The 16,138-nt window shown below is 36.6% G+C and overlaps 1 protein-coding gene and 1 pseudogene across 3 annotated transcripts in view; one reads left to right on the forward strand and one right to left on the reverse strand.

Annotated features, from left to right (window-relative positions):
- Positions 1-11,728, forward strand: part of LOC117120785 — an 18,087-nt gene extending 6,359 nt beyond the window's left edge. Inside the window, exons 2-5 of one of the 3 annotated variants that reach the window (XR_004447421.1) lie at positions 6,852-7,639; positions 8,070-8,245; positions 10,191-10,388; positions 10,508-11,728. Coding sequence is in view for 1 of the 3 variants with exons in the window: in XM_033265875.1 (XP_033121766.1) it covers positions 8,997-9,764; positions 9,862-10,134 (1,041 nt within the window). In the remaining 2 variants the exon portion in view is untranslated. Of the gene's footprint in view, positions 1-6,851; positions 8,246-8,607; positions 9,765-9,861; positions 10,389-10,507 lie in introns of those variants that run through there. The other 2 variants (XR_004447420.1, XM_033265875.1) reach the window with 2 other exon arrangements.
- LOC117120789 lies at positions 10,704-10,763 on the reverse strand (annotated as a pseudogene).
- Positions 11,729-16,138: the final 4,410 nt, after the last annotated feature.

Raw genomic sequence — 16,138 nt, forward strand, 5'->3', positions numbered from 1 at the left:
GGCATTGGTTTTTTCGTTATATATTTATATAATTTTTATTTAATATATTTTATATAATATTATTTTATATAATATATAATATTTTATATAATATATAATATTTTATGTAATATATAATATTTTATATAATATAAAATATTTTATATAATATATAATATTTTATATGTTATATGCAGCATCGGCACGATCTTTGTCCCAACGCACAAGTCCTTCCATGAGATATGCTAGGTCACTTGCACGAGTACCTGTTAATAAAAAAAATAATTAACAGTTACAATAAAATTTTGATATACATAATAATAATGTATAGGGATATAGTTTGCAACCTACCCGATACGAATCAATTCGGATGGAGTTGAAATGATTCCAACGAGGTAGAACCTCCTGCACACCGATAGACAGGCAAGGTGACACCACCCTTGGTCATTTCATTAATCTTGGTATAAAGTTGGATACCGTATGGATCTTAAATGCAATGAATGTGTCGCTTTTGGGTTTCCCAGACTTCCCATAGGCGGTTGGCATCCAAGAGTGGCACACCCATAGAATCACGACCTTCTTCTCCATCAAATGTTGTCAACAGGGCATGGATCAAAACAGTCGTTTTGTCAATGCTCCGTGTTGCACGTCGACAATGAAGCGCCATCTCCTTTCTGCTGATGTTGTTCAGCACATTTTCATCCTTTTGTAAAAGCTATTATTTCACTAAAATTGTACCTGATTATCGCGAAATCTACAGATTCAATGCTCATTGCATTTTATTTGCCAGCTCTTCTGACCGTTGATATTTAATAACGGTGGTACGAAATTTGTTGCAAATGAACGATCTTATCTGTAGCCTACAGATGTAAAGAACATGTTACTTCTGACGGTCCCTACAGCACCCAAATGAGAATGAAAAAAATTAATGCTCTCAAAGGGCAACTTTGTAGGAGCGTCCAGCCTCCTAACCTCACTCTAATTCCAAATTTCAAAGTCCATTTTTGAACCTCATAATTCAGTACAATGTTTCTTTTTATGATGAATGTTTTTTATTTTGTGTAGAAATAAATAAATGAGAAATGAGTAAGAACGTTTCTAAATTTTTAATGATATAGTTTCTATAGAACTATAGTATCCCTTGCATTTTTTCTTTGCCAGCTCATCTTGCCGTTGATTTCTAAAACTGTGGTACGAAATGTGTTTGAAATTATTAGCTCCAGTGTGAGTGCACTGGTTGCCCCGTGGGAGTCTCCACCACTTTGCTCGCAAAACGGACCTCCCCCTCGAAAATCCGGGCCTGCATTAAAAACCGGAGACCGTTTGAAACTATCTGGAAGAGCAATTTCAAGGAATCTAGACTTGCTATATCCCTATTTTAAACTCAGCTCCAAACTTGGTGCATACTGAAGTAAGTGTTCGGACTTCTGGTACTTTTTTCACAAGATTGCAAGATTTCCACCTCCTGTCGGACAAGCCAGGACCCCCTGTCGTAAGAACAGGTCGTCGGATCAAAAATAAACAAATAATAATTTGCCTATGCAAATAATGTTATTTTGATTGCCAACCTCCCCGTCAACCCTACAGGGAAGTTTTATTCTCGGACACCAACCGAGGCTCTATTTGGCCCCTTGGTTCGAACCCCTTCGTCTAACATGTCTGACCCCTTGTCGGAAAATTTCTGGAGCCACCACTGAACGTAGGTGGGATACATTTTCTTTTAGAATAAAAAACATACACTGACTAACTACATTTATAATCTTTAATAAACAATTCTCATTTAAGTAAAAGATGCTGTTTTCCCTCTTTTATTATTATTTTGAAATAATAATAATAATAATAATAATAATAATATTAATAATAACAATAATAATAGTAATATAACAATAACAATCATAGCAATATTAATAAAGGAAAGCTTTGTCGATGCATTTCAGTCATTTTGCCTTCCATTTATCCAATTTTATGTCAAAGCTTTGGAACAAAACCAATTGCTATAATATAGTATATGGGTTTCTTTAAATGCTGGTCTCCTGACATTTTCAACAGACAGCTGTTGATGCTCTAGGTCGTTAATTTTAAATGAAAGTCCAAGGGCAATTTCTTTAGCAACCCGTCTCCTGTAATAGGCTGTGCTGTGCTGTGGTTGATGCTCTCTACTTGGTGGTAATGGACAAAACAGTACTACTGCAAGTGGTAGCGTCTGATACTGACAGTTTCTTTCCCAAAGTTGATTTAACTGCAGTATTCAAAGGTGTCACAAACTTGAATTGTGTTGCTCCTTCTGCAACGTTGATCGCTGTTGGTTTTTGAAGCGGTATGTAGTTTTGGGGTAGGACCACAAATGCCATACACATTTGGTGTAATTGTGGAGCATCCGTAAAGACAATACAAAATAATGTAAAAACAAGTTAAACTATAGTCAATTCCGATAGTACTGTAATGCTGTTTCATGTGTTAAGCTTCCACTGAATAAGTTTAGTTCTGATTTCCATCAACTGGAGCCCGGTATTTAACAGCACAACAACAGCACTGTTTGGTGGATGTTTTTGTACGCTTTGAATATCATAGACCATCTCTGAGGCTTTTTATTTTGACATGAAATATGGGAGGAAAATGCTCCACATAGTATCAAAATCAGGCATTCCATGTAGCGATTACAATCAGGCCACTGGTCCGGTTCAGTGTTATGCCCCAAAAAACATCTGCCAAATGAAGAAAATTGTACATTATTTACAAACAAATATTTAAATATTGTGTTATACTCTTCAAAAGAAAAATGACTTATATCACCTTCTTGTACTTTCAATCCCAGCTACTACAGTCGACTTTCTACTAGTTTTGAAGCGACCTTTGACAAGCCGATCCTTAAACATTTGACTGCGCCTCATGGCCTTGTCATAGGGTTCCAAACCCTGCCAGAGGTCAGTTATGTGTTTTGCATCTCTTTGATTTATTATCCCATGATCTTCCCGGAATCTAAAGAGAAACTCTGCTAAAGCTTCCACTATTTCGTATCCTGGAATGTTATCCGGGCCAACCGATGTTTCCTGCTGTTCCTAAATTTATGAAGAAAAACATGTTAGTGATATGAATACATATATATATATATACCAACAGTATTAACAAAAGAAAAAATTCAAAATTACTGCAATGACTGGAAAGGTTTCCTCTTCCAATGCCAAGTTTACAGGGCGAGGTGGGCTTGATAACCTTTTAGCTGCAGCTGCTGCTGTTGATCTTTCTGCACATGACAGCATTGGTGTTTTCTGAGGTATTGGTGGTTGAGTGAGATCATCCATTTCAATGTAACCTTCATCATTTAGAAAACCAGCAACCTCGTCCTCATCCTCCATGCCCTTATCAACGGTACTTTCAAGGACCTGATTAGTTTGATTGAAAAGATACTCTACTCCAATCAGCTCTCCGGTGTACTTGTTTGGTGCTGTAAAATAGGGTACACTTTCTTCATGAGAACCTACTCTGAGAGCAGGTTCAAAGCATGCCCCTGCAATCCGCTGTACAAGTTTATATCTGAGACACCAGATTTACCAGCAGCATCGGAACCAACCTTGTTCCAGCGAACCAGTCCTTCCAGTAGATAAGCCTGAAAATGAAGGTTGCTTGCACGAGTACCTGTTAATAAAAAACTATTTAGCAGTTACAATAAAAATTTGATTTACATAAAAAATTATAATAATGTATAATTAATATCTTTTGCAACCTACCTGGTATAAATCTATTTAGATGGAGGTGAAATGATTCAAGAGAGGTGGAACCTCTTGCACACCTATACACAGGTAAGGTGACACCACTCTTGGTCATTTCACCAATCTTTGTGTAAAGCTTGACTCCCTCTGGGTCTTGGATGCAATTAATGTGGCACTTTTGGGTTTCCCAGACCTCCCATACCCGGGTAGTATCCAAAAGTGGCACACCCATTGAATCCCGACCTTCTTCACCATCAAAGGTTGTTAGGAGGGCATGGATCAAAACGGTTGTTTCTTCAATGCTCCGTGTTGCACGGCGACAATGAAGTGCCATCTCCTTCCTGCTAATGTTGTACAGGACATCTTCATCTGTGGGATGGAGGATGTTTCTGGCTTGAAGCTGTCCATGTTTTGCCAACTTCAATTGGTCAACATCCTCAGCGCTCCAAACAAAGATACAGCTAGACAGGCGGCAAAGAAAGGTTGGGTACAACTGATGTGCTTCAGTGGTACATATCAAAGCAAATCTCCTCATAAAATGCCAGATATCAAGGCGAACCTTCATATCTGGCCATTTGGAATACATGCTATCAATGGAACGGCCTCCACAGCAGTCGTGGCCGACGTACAGAAGCTCTGGTGGCCTTACACTGGATGAAGCATCAGTTCACAATTCCATCGATCATTTTTGTTAGTCCGCACCTTTCAGCTGCTGTAAGGACTGTCATGAGGACTTGGCCATACTCATTGCTAACATTCGTGGCCCATGCAGCTGTGCCAGCCGAGTGGCCAGCCAGCTTTCTGACAATCTACAGGTAAAAAAACAAAAATTAAATCTACTCTATATATACATACATACATACCTGTCTCTTATACACATCTAGATGTGTATAAGAGACAGATGTAACCTTCATCATTTAGAAAACCAGCAACCTCGTCCCTCATCACATCATGCCAATAGACTAACAAAAACCACTGAGCTGTCGGCACAGGTATAATCTCAGAGACAATGTCAAACCGTGATGCATCAATTGTTTGATTACATAAACACTGACAATCGGTGAGGTAGAGAGCGACTTGTTGGTTCCAGTGTCTCCGATGTTGTTCAGCTATCTTTTTTCGGACTTGGGAAGAACTATTACCAAGGCCACGAACATGCAATAGCTGATTTACCCTGATGTCGCAAGCACCACGATGCGTAAGTACAACTGGAAATTGAAGTCGATGGGCTACATCTAACTGCTTTCGCAAACACGTGGGGCATTCGGTAGCCAAAATGTAGTGGCTCTCTATATCAAGCACCATACGAACTTGCCTGTATAGGCCTGAAGATGTTAGGGCTCGTCTAACATCTGGGATTGAGGCACACCAAACGAAATTGCCAAGCCTTTCTTGGAAGCCACAATAGCAAACGATGGCAAAAATATACATCAGGATTTGGCACTGAAGTGGGCAGAACCTCAGACTGGGGTGGTTCAAACCAGAGCTGCTGAAGCTTATTAAGGATAAGTCCTGGTCGTCCCTTCTTCGACCTTCGGAAGAGCGCTTTCGAAATCCAAGTCCTGTCAGCTGCATGGAGGCTTTCTTTCCATCATTCTGGAAGAATATACTCTGAAACAAAATCACACCGGCGGTAAACGCAATAGTGATTATAGAAATTATAAAAGAAAAGTTACGGAAACATTTATTGTCTATTCAACAATAATAATATCAACAGCAAAAATAATAAATAAAATAAATAAATAAATAAAAAATAAAATAAAATACCTTGATCAGGGACTATTCTTCTTCTTGATGACATGGCGGTCTTTCTTGTAGCGGCCATGGTGGTGTGGGTTGTGGTTGGGGTGGTGGTGTGGGTTGTGGTTGGGGTGGTGGTCGGGGCGGCGGTTGATGACTTGGCTGGAGTTGTAGCAGGGGAGACTTTGGAGTATTCAAATATATAAATCATCTAAAGACAAAAGAATAATCGCAAACATTATATCTGCATGTTCTTATTACCTGTTTGAGTTACTTACTACGAGGTCGAGAACTTGTAGCTTAAGCAGCTGCAGCAGGATGGCGATGTTGTGGCAGCTGAATTTGCAATTCAATCGCCTCTCGACCCTCTTTGAATGACTCCATGTATTTTTTAAAGCTTTACCTGTTATGGTTAACAGCACTTGTGCTGGGTGGAACACGTGAACTTTAATTAACTACGTTGGCGGAATATCCTAGAGCGTTTTCAAGGAGCCACATAAAACTCTGTCCTCCAAACTCCCTGCCTTGAAACTTATAAAACCCTAGTATGTTGACTTCGTCTCAAGTGTTGCCCCCCCAGTTTGTGAACTTGTACCATGGCATCATGACGGACAATCTCTGGGCGCTCACACTCGAAGACGGTTTTAGGGGTTTTTTTAAAAATTCAACTGCAGACTGAGTGTCTGCAAGTTGCAGGACACCATTGTTGTACCTGAATTTGGGTCGAAACATATCTGAACAAAGAGAAACAAAAATCAACAGGCAGAGATTATGTAACAACACTCAAGAAAATAAATGAAATAAAAACTTGTTACCGAAAACATAGTGTGACCAAGTGTATACTGTACACTGTTCATCATAATGTTCACAGGTTTTTAAAATTAAAAACAGAATTAAATCTGCAAAAAAGAAAAGCAAACAATATTATACTGGAAGCGTCAATGGACTACGAGCCACAGGCGTAGATTACACCACAAACAAGTCTAAATTCTGGCCAAAATTATTAAGTCACAGCTACTGAGTTGTACACACTACAATACTATTACTAGTGTACTGAAAAAAGCACAGTAGGTCTAATGAGGGAGACAACACCAAATTGCTGTTCACGGCCTGCAGTTGGCTAGACTTGCCACAAGTCTCTAATTTATGGATTTTTCGTGGTACATTAGCACATTTTGGAAAGTGCCACCAGCGGCAGATTATGTTGAGAAACTTTTTTGATGAGAATTAGTCCCAGAATCCCAGAAAAGTATACTATGGAATGCCATGCAAATAAGTAATATGGAACGCCATTTGTGCCAAAATCGATTTATTCTTAAGCATTTCAACTGATAAGACAAAGATTAGGGACTGGAACCCAGTCTAATTATTATTATGTATATCAAAATTTTATTGTAACTGTTAATTTTTTTTTATTAACAGGTACTCGTGCAAGTGACCTAGCATATCTCATGGAAGGACTTGTGCGTTGGGACATAGATCGTGCCGATGCTGCTGCTGAGTCTGGTACGTCTCTGTCACCAATGTGTACAGCGGAATGCAGCAGCATGCACTAAACCTGCTCTCGGAGCAGGTTCTCAGAAAGAAGTTGTACCCTACTTTCAAAGCACCAAACAAGTACACTGGAGAACTGATTGGAGTGGAAAATCAGACCAATTATGCACTCGAAAATACCGTTGACGAGTACGAGGATGAGATTGCTGATACTCTTATTGATGAGGGATACATCGAAATAGATGATCCGACGCTACCACCAATAACTCAGAAGACGCATTCCTGGCATGTGCAGCATGATTCACAACAGTAGCAGCTACATGATTATGCAGCCCACATCGGCCTGAAAACATGGCACCTCCAGTCATTGAAGTTAATTTGGATTTTGTTTTGTTAAACACTATTGGTATTTATGTTTACTCTAACATTTTTATCTTCATAAATTTAGGAGCAGGAAGAATCGTCGGTTAGCCCGGATAATATTCCTGGATTCGAAAAAGTAGAAGCCCTTGCAGAGTTCCTCTTCAGATTTAGGGAGGATCATGGTGTGATCGACAAAAGAGAGATAAAAAACACATAACTGACCTTTGGCAGAATTTAGAACTATACGACAAGGCCATGAGGCGCAGTCAAATGTTTAAGGATCGGCTGGTCAAAGGTCGCTTCAAAACTAGCAGAAAGTCGACTGTAGTAGCTGGGATTGAAAGCACAAGAAGGTGATATAAGTCATTTTTCTTTTGAAGAGTATAACACAATATTTAAATTTTTGTTTGTAAATAATGTACAATTTTCTTCATTTGGCAGATGTTTTTTGGGGCATAACACTGAACCGGCCCAGTGGCCTGATTGTAATCGCTACATGGAACGCTTGGTTTTGAAACTATGTGGAGCATTTTCCTCCCATATTTCATGTCAAAGTAAAAAGGCTCAGAGATGGTCTATGATATTCAAAGCGTACAAAAACATCCGCCAAACAGTGCTGTTGTTGTGCTGTTAAATACCGGGCTCCAGTTGATGGAAATCAATAGAACTACACTTATTCAGTGGAAGTTTAACACATTAAACAGCATTACAGTACTATCGGAATTGCCTATAGTTTAACTTGTTTTTATGTTATTTTATATTGTCTTTACGGATGCTCCACAGGTACAACAAATGTTCCGAAAGAGAGGAGCGAAAAATACTGGAGTATGGCATTTCTGGTCCTACCCCAAAACTAGATACCTCGACTCCCCTTCATGCACCGCTTCAAAAACCAACAGCGATCAACGTTGCAGAAGGAGCAACACAATTCAAGTTTGTGACACCTTTGAATACTGCAGGTAAATCAACTTTGGGAAAGAAACTGTCAGTATCAGACGCTACCACTTGCAGTAGTACTGTTTTGTCCATTACCACCAAGTAGAGAGCAATTGCCTTTGGTCTTTCAGTTAAAATTAATGACCTAGAACATCAACAGCTGTCTGTTCAAAATGTCAGGAGACCAGCATTTAAAGAAACCCATATACTATAGCAACTGGTTTTGTTCCAAAGCTTTGACTTAAAATTGGATAAATGGAAGGCAAAGATGACAGAAATGCATCGACAAAGCTTTCCATTATTAATATTGCTATGATTGTTATCATTATTATTGTTATTATTATTATTATTATTATTATTTCAAAATAAAATAAAAGAGGGAAAACAGCAACTTTTACTTAAATGAGAATTGTTTATTAAAGAATATAAACGTAGTTAGTCAGTGTATGTTTTTTATTCTAAAAGAAAACGTATCCCACCTACATTCAGTGGTGGCTCCAGAAATTTTCCGACAAGGGGTCAGACATGTTAGACAAAGGGGTTCGTAGATTGTCAGAAAGCTGGCTGGCCACTCGGCTGGCACAGCTGCATGGGCCACAAATGTTAGCAATGAGTATGGCCAAGTCCTCATCACAGTCCTTACAGCAGCTGAAGGGTGCGGACTAACAAAAATGATCGATGGAATTGTGAACCGATATGCTTCATCCAGTGTAAGGCCACCAGAGCTTCTGTGACGTCGGCCGCGACTGCTGCGGAGGCCGTTCCATTGATAGCATGTTTTCCAAATGGCCAGATATGAAGGTTCGCCTTGATATCTGGCATTTCATGAGGAGATTTGCTTCGATATGTACCACTGAAGCACATCAGTTGTACCCAACCTTTCTTCGCCGCCTGTCTAGCTGTATCTTTGTTTGGAGCGCTAAGGATGTTGACCAATTGAAGTTGGCAAAACATGGACAGCTTCAAGCCAGAAACATCCTCCATCCCACAGATGAAGATGTCCTGTACAACATTAGCAGGAAGGAGATGGCACTTCATTGTCGCCGTTTTTTATTAACAAGTACTCGTGCAAGCGACCTTCATTTCCAGGCTTATCTAATGGAAGGACTGGTTCGCTGGAACAAGGATCGTTCCGATGCTGCTGCTAAATCTGGTGTCTCGGATATAAACCTGTACAGTGGATTGCAGCAGCATGCTTTGAACCTGCTCTCAGAGCAGGTTCTCGGGAAGAAAGTGTACCCTACTTTTACAGCACCAAACAAGTACACTGGAGAGCTGATTGGAGTAGAGTATCTTTTCAATCAAACTAATCAGGTCCTTGAAAGTACCGTTGATGAGGGCATGGAGGATGAGGTTGCTGGTTTTCTAAATGATGAAGGTTACATTGAAATGGATGATCTCACTCAACCACCAATACCTCAGAAAACACCAATGCTGTCATGTGCAGAAAGATCAACAGCAGCAGCAGCAGCTAAAAGGTTATCAAGCCCACCTCGCCCTGAAAACTTGGCATTGGAAGAGGAAACCTTTCCAGTCATTGCAGTAATTTTGAATTTTTTCTTTTGTTAATACTGTTGGTATATATATATATATATATATGTATTCATATCACTAACTTTTTTTTTCTTCATAAATTTAGGAACAGCAGGAAACATCGGTTGGCCCGGATAACATTCCAGGATACGAAAAAGTGGAAGCTTTAGCAGAGTTTCTCTTTAGATTCCGGGAAGATCATGGGATAATAAATCAAAGAGATGCAAAACACATAATTGACCTCTTGCAGGGTTTGGAACCCTATGACAAGGCTGTAAGGCGCAGTGAAAGGTTCAAGGACCGGCTGGTCCAAGGTCGCTTTAAAACAAACAAAAAGTCGACGGTAGTACCTGGGGTCGAAAGTTTTTTAAGAGTGTAAGACAGTATTTACATTTTTGCTTGTAAATAATACAATTTTTTTTTTTCATTTGACAGATGTTTTTTGGGGCCAGAACACCGGACCGGCCCAGTGGTCTGATTCTAATAGGTACGTGAAGGTAAAAGAACTCAGAGATGGTCCATGATAATGAAAGCCTACCAAAACATATGCCAGAAAGTTCTTTCCAACGCTGCTGTGTTAAGAAATACTGGACTCCAGTTAATGGAAATTAATAGAACAACACTTTTGCAGTGGTAAGTAAAACACGAGACTGCATTACTATCCACCAAAGATACTGGAATTGACAGGTTTAAATTGTTTTTATGTTCATATTTTATTATTTTTTCATTGTTACTTTACGGATGCTCCACAGGTACAACAAATGTTCTAAAAGGGACTCCCCTTCCCGCACCTCTTGAGAAACCAATAGCAATCAACGTTGCAGAAGCGGCAACAGAATTCAAATTTGTGATGCCTTCGAATACAGCTGGTAAGGCAACTTTTGGAAGGAAGCTGCCTGTGCCAGTAGCGTCTCAACCGTTGATGTCACGAAGCAGAGAGCATCTACCGCCATGCTAATCTTCTCTGTATCGTTCCAATTTTAGTATATGTACTGCCGAAGCAAGTACATTTATGGAGGAAAAACATATTTCTATATATCTCTGGCTCAATTTGACGTCACCAAAGAAAATGTCGATTTTAAAAATTATATAAATGTTACATTGCTTTCAAATATAATGGACAGGTTACAAATCCTCATTTTTAGCTTTAAAAGAATTACCTTGTGAATATTGGGTTAATAAGTTGTTAATCATTATGAAATAAATTTTATAACAGTAAATTCTTAAAATTTAAATTCTTATAATGGGGCAATTTAAATATGAGTAAAATTGGGTACCGTATGCTTTTCTATAGCAATGCAACCAAGCATGTACCGTAGTAATCAATAGGCTATCCAGTTGGTTTGAAAGCTCTATTGTAACTATTGAACCGACAGGCAGCATTTATTTTCCTCATTTACTCCAATTTTCTACTTAACTTATAACATTATACGTTTTTTATGCTGAACTGAAATTTTAGATAGTTGATAGGTGTGCCTTAGTAAGTGCAGTTAATATCACATTCGATGATGTATAAATATGTCCCCACACGTGGGGAGTATAGACAAAGCCTGACGACATTGTTTTAATAAGTTAATAATAACTTGAAAATGTGACAGTAACACTGTATGTATTAAATATGTTTCAAAGGTGTATTAATTCTTCTTTTTTTCCTTTTTAAACGAATATTTGTTGTATGTGGCACAAAAGGTTGTTTTTAATTTTATATAACCAAATTTGTGTCGAATAATTGTATTATTTTAATAGAAGAGACAAACTTGAGGTGGATGTACATGAGCGTAGGCTAAGGGTACAGACTCACTCACCTCCACCCACACCCCCACCCCACCACCCCCTACCGGCTTAAAATTACCAGTTCCATTCAGTGGATTAAAATACTATTATAACAAAAAATAGTTTCTCGTCCCCTCGCGCATCCATTATCTCTGAATTATATACCATTTTTGTTTTCATTTATTTTACGAAATGTAAAAAATCTGGCATCAGTAAAATTCCTCTCTCGATCGTTCGTAGTTGGGGATACATATGGTATGAGTAATGTCTTGTGCTTCTTTTATTTGCTTTCAATGTGTCTACTTGGTAAAAGTGAAGAAAGTAGTAGTTCTTTCCCATCAGCCATCTTGGACTTGCCATCTCGGAGTTTTAAAAAAGTGCCCCTATTCTCCTTCTTAAAAAAGTTTAGGACGAGAAACTACTTTTTTTTTTATTTGGGCTTACTAACTAATGGCTATTAAGGTATAGTAAGATAATATTTATTCATCCAAACGTATAAATACAGGTTGGAAATTTGCTTTCCATTGGCCTGTACAAGTATAAATAAAAAGTTATACGAAACGCATTAAAATATTCATCACAAAATATTGGTTTAAAAAAAGATAAAAATACATTGCATTTAAAATTAAGATTTAAGTGAAAGGCGCAAAACACACACAAACAAATAAATAAAACTTCAATGAGTAATCTTAAAATTTCAATATTAAGATTTTATTGGAATATGGGTTTAGTTAATTCTGCGTTCTCAATTTTCGCCAACACACCAAGCCGTTTCGCACCTCATAACAAAACCATTCTACGCCCTGATATAATTGTGTCGCAACATAACCAATCATCATCTATGGATAGACCTACAGGTAATAATTAATATCGGTTTTCCGGCCAGTCAGGCAAAAAGCTACTGAACTAAAAAAAAACATAAACCGAAAGGTCCACTGATTAATATCAGATAAGAAAGAATAATACATGCTCCAAGTATTGAAATGCATACGCCATCGTGCTGGGATACATTCGACCTGATGACATAATTAAAGTCAAAATATTGTAAATATATATATAATTATATATATATAAATATAAATAACATAATGACGTACATTTCAATACTTGGACCATGTCTTCTATTGTAAAGCTTTGGTGAAACACCAGTTTATTTCCCTCTCATGAAACCGACCATGAACACAGCCCCACGAACACGCCCCCGGATTGATCCAGTATGCCCTTATCCAATGGTGAGCTGTAATCACTTCGTATCAAAATGATACCGGGATTAGTCAAATAATAAAAACACATTTCTTGCACATCAACTAGTAGGCTTTTGAAAAGGGATGATGAAGCCCCTTATTTCTTTACAAATTATACAAATACAGTCGTAAACCAACAGGTAGGCCTTCTGACTAAGCTCACATTGTGAAAATAATTTGGTTTAGTTTATATAAATCAGACTGTTTGGCCTAGTTTAAACACAAAGTAGGGCGGTTCAGTTTTGGACGTACTATAGATAAAATAATTCAATATACAACAAAACATTGGTGAATGCTGTTAACGGTAGGTACATGCAAGGCAATTAAACAGAAGGACGCACATCTCGGAACATCAAAGGTTATAACTCTGGCATCGACATTCTAGGCGCATGTGCGTCCCTACACGCTGAACATCACAAAAACCATAGCAACCAGACCATAATCCGTCAGCGTATGTGACAATTTACTCACGCGCGTGTTAGTTGCCATGATAATCGCGCGTCGTGCGGTGATTACAAAGGCCTAATGATATTTTACACTACATTAGACTGAAATATATTCTTCATTTCAACATTAATTTTACCAAAATTGTGGTGAATTGTCATTCATGAGACTCACTTCGCAGAAAAAATTAATAAATGTTCTGTATATACTCAAATGTTCGTTTTCGGCACCTTATGCCAACATTGTCAAAATGAAGGATTAATGTTACATAAGAACATGAAATTTTATAAAATTCGTAAATTTTAAATTGTTATAACTTTTCAATTTCTTGGTCAATTTTCACAAATCAAATTGCAGTTTATAGAAGCATTTAACAAGCTCGCGGTCAAAAAAAAATCGGATGTAACAGATATTGCAAAGTACCCAAAATTAATAAAATAAAAACTAACACCTTAAAAGGAATGGCACGCATAGACTAATAATTGACGGCTGTACTCGCAACTAGTATCGGATTGTCGATGCCACAGTAAAGATCAAAGGAGTACGCACGCGCTATGTTTGAGAGCGGAGATGTGCGTCCTTCTGTTGAATTACCTTGGTACATGCAAAAAATAAAATACAATTTATTCCTAATCCTACATGAATGACCAAAAGCCTATAACTGCTTCCAATAATAGGCCTACGTAGTCAATAATACGTAGTTAAATATCAAAGTTCCGTCTGTACTTAATATTTATACTCCCATGTAAACTCAGGGGGGTTGTTAGTGACTATTAACAACTCCCTGGTAAACTGAAGAGAATAATTAACCAGATCATACGGTACTAGAAGTTCAATCAATCTATTTGAGAGATCAAGGTTTGCCTACTGTCCCCTTCGGCTGAGGCTGTTGGCACTGCCGCAGTGCGAAAAAAAGCTGCTGTTTTCTATCGGCACTGCCGCAATGCCAAAAAAGCTGTTAATTTCTATCTGCATTATTGCCGTAGTGCGAAAAAAGCTCTGATTTTCTATCGGCACTGCCGCAGTGCCAAAACACTGCAGTTTTCTATCGGCACTGCCACTCGAAAAGCTGCTGTTTAATTATCAAATGGATGATTTTATCTATAGATTATGGTATCAATAATTGGTTAGGTCTAGCCTAGCCTATATTGTTGTTAACATTATATTATATATGTTTTATAATTAATTATACTTATTTCTAATTATTAAATATATACATATATACATCTAGGCCCATACATAAAACAAAAAATAGAACAACAAACATTAAAAATAAAATAGTAGTAATAATAATAATAATATAATAATAATAATAACAGTGCTCGAATAATACTATAATAATGAATAATAATTGTTTGATTAATGAGATGAATCGGCATATATTAAATCAACTTGCGTCTATGCAAAACCTGTTTTTTTAAATATAGATGTTATCTATTTTATTCTGTTTTTTAAAAAAATCTTATAAATTATAAGTTTATTTTCTATGATAATTTTATCCACATAATTCATGATTTCAATGTTAGTATGGTTGATAAATAATATATACGGTAAAATAATAATAATAATAATAATAATAATAATAATAATAATAATAATAATTAAGGTGCTCGAATAATGCTTTAATAAAGAATTAATAGTACTTCAATAATACTTCAATAGGCCTATTTTCGATAGTGTGATTAATGAGATATTTGTTGATTAATTTATAGAAATATATAACAGGTATAGGCCTATACCATTAATAATTAAATAAACTTACGTCTACAGATGTAAAATCTGGGTTTTTTTTCTCAATCAAACGTTACCTATTTTATTCTGTTTAAAAAAATAATCTTATAAATTACCGTGCATTATAAAGTTTCATTGTAAATTATAGGAGAATTTAATCCACATAATTTATGTTTTCAATTATTTAAGCATTTAAACAATTCAGTGGGCCTAACGCTGGATGTAAATGGATAGTACTTCAATAATACTTCAATAGGCCTATTTTCGATAGTGTGATTAATGAGATATTTGTTGATTAATTTATAGAAATATATAATAGGTATAAGCCTATACCATTAATAATTAAATCAACTTGCGTCTATAGATGTAAAATCTGGGTTTTTTTTCAATGAAATGTTACCTATTTTATTCTGTTTAAAAAAATAATCTTATAAATTACCGTACATTATAAAGTTTCATTGTAAATTTTATGAGAATTTAATCCACATAATTTATGTTTTCAATTATTTAAGCATTTAAACAATTCAATGGGCCTAACTCTGGATGTAAATGTAAAACAAAACAAAAAACAAAGCATCGCCAAAGTGTTTTCATATATGCAAATGCTAATACTATTGCGCAATTACCGTGTATTGGTAAGCAGAGCTCAGGATGGTTCACACAAGGTGAAGAATATCCGTCGAAATGCTGTGTAAAAAAACTGCAATTATGTAAATAACTTTCACAAGAACTTCACAAATATCTTAATTAATATAATCTTATTTAATATCTGAAATTAGTTAATTACTAATTAATTAATAGATTGATATAAACACTGTGACCTTATAACTACAATTTATTTAATATATTTTAAATAATAAATACATGAATCCTGCAACGAATTTTTCAGGTCAGAAATTGGCATCAAAAAGTAGTAATTTTTCAATTGCGATCTTCGTATTTGTCGGTTCATGGAAATATTTATATGTATAATTATTATTATTATAGGATAAACCCAGAAAAAACATGTAATAAGCCTAATACAATTTATGTATTACGTAAACGTAACAGAGGAGGAAAATCTGATCAGAATAAAAGAAACTTTGCCTCAACCATGACCCAAACCCGTTGGACGCAAAGTTTCTTTTTTCTATATAAGATTTTCCTCTCATATTACCACTGTATTTACCTTTCTTTGATGATTTATATATA

The sequence above is a fragment of the Anneissia japonica genome, unplaced genomic scaffold, assembly GCF_011630105.1.
Source record: "Anneissia japonica isolate Jap-2015-1 unplaced genomic scaffold, ASM1163010v1 scaffold69_len1423075_cov170, whole genome shotgun sequence".
Lineage (NCBI taxonomy): Eukaryota > Metazoa > Echinodermata > Crinoidea > Comatulida > Comatulidae > Anneissia > Anneissia japonica.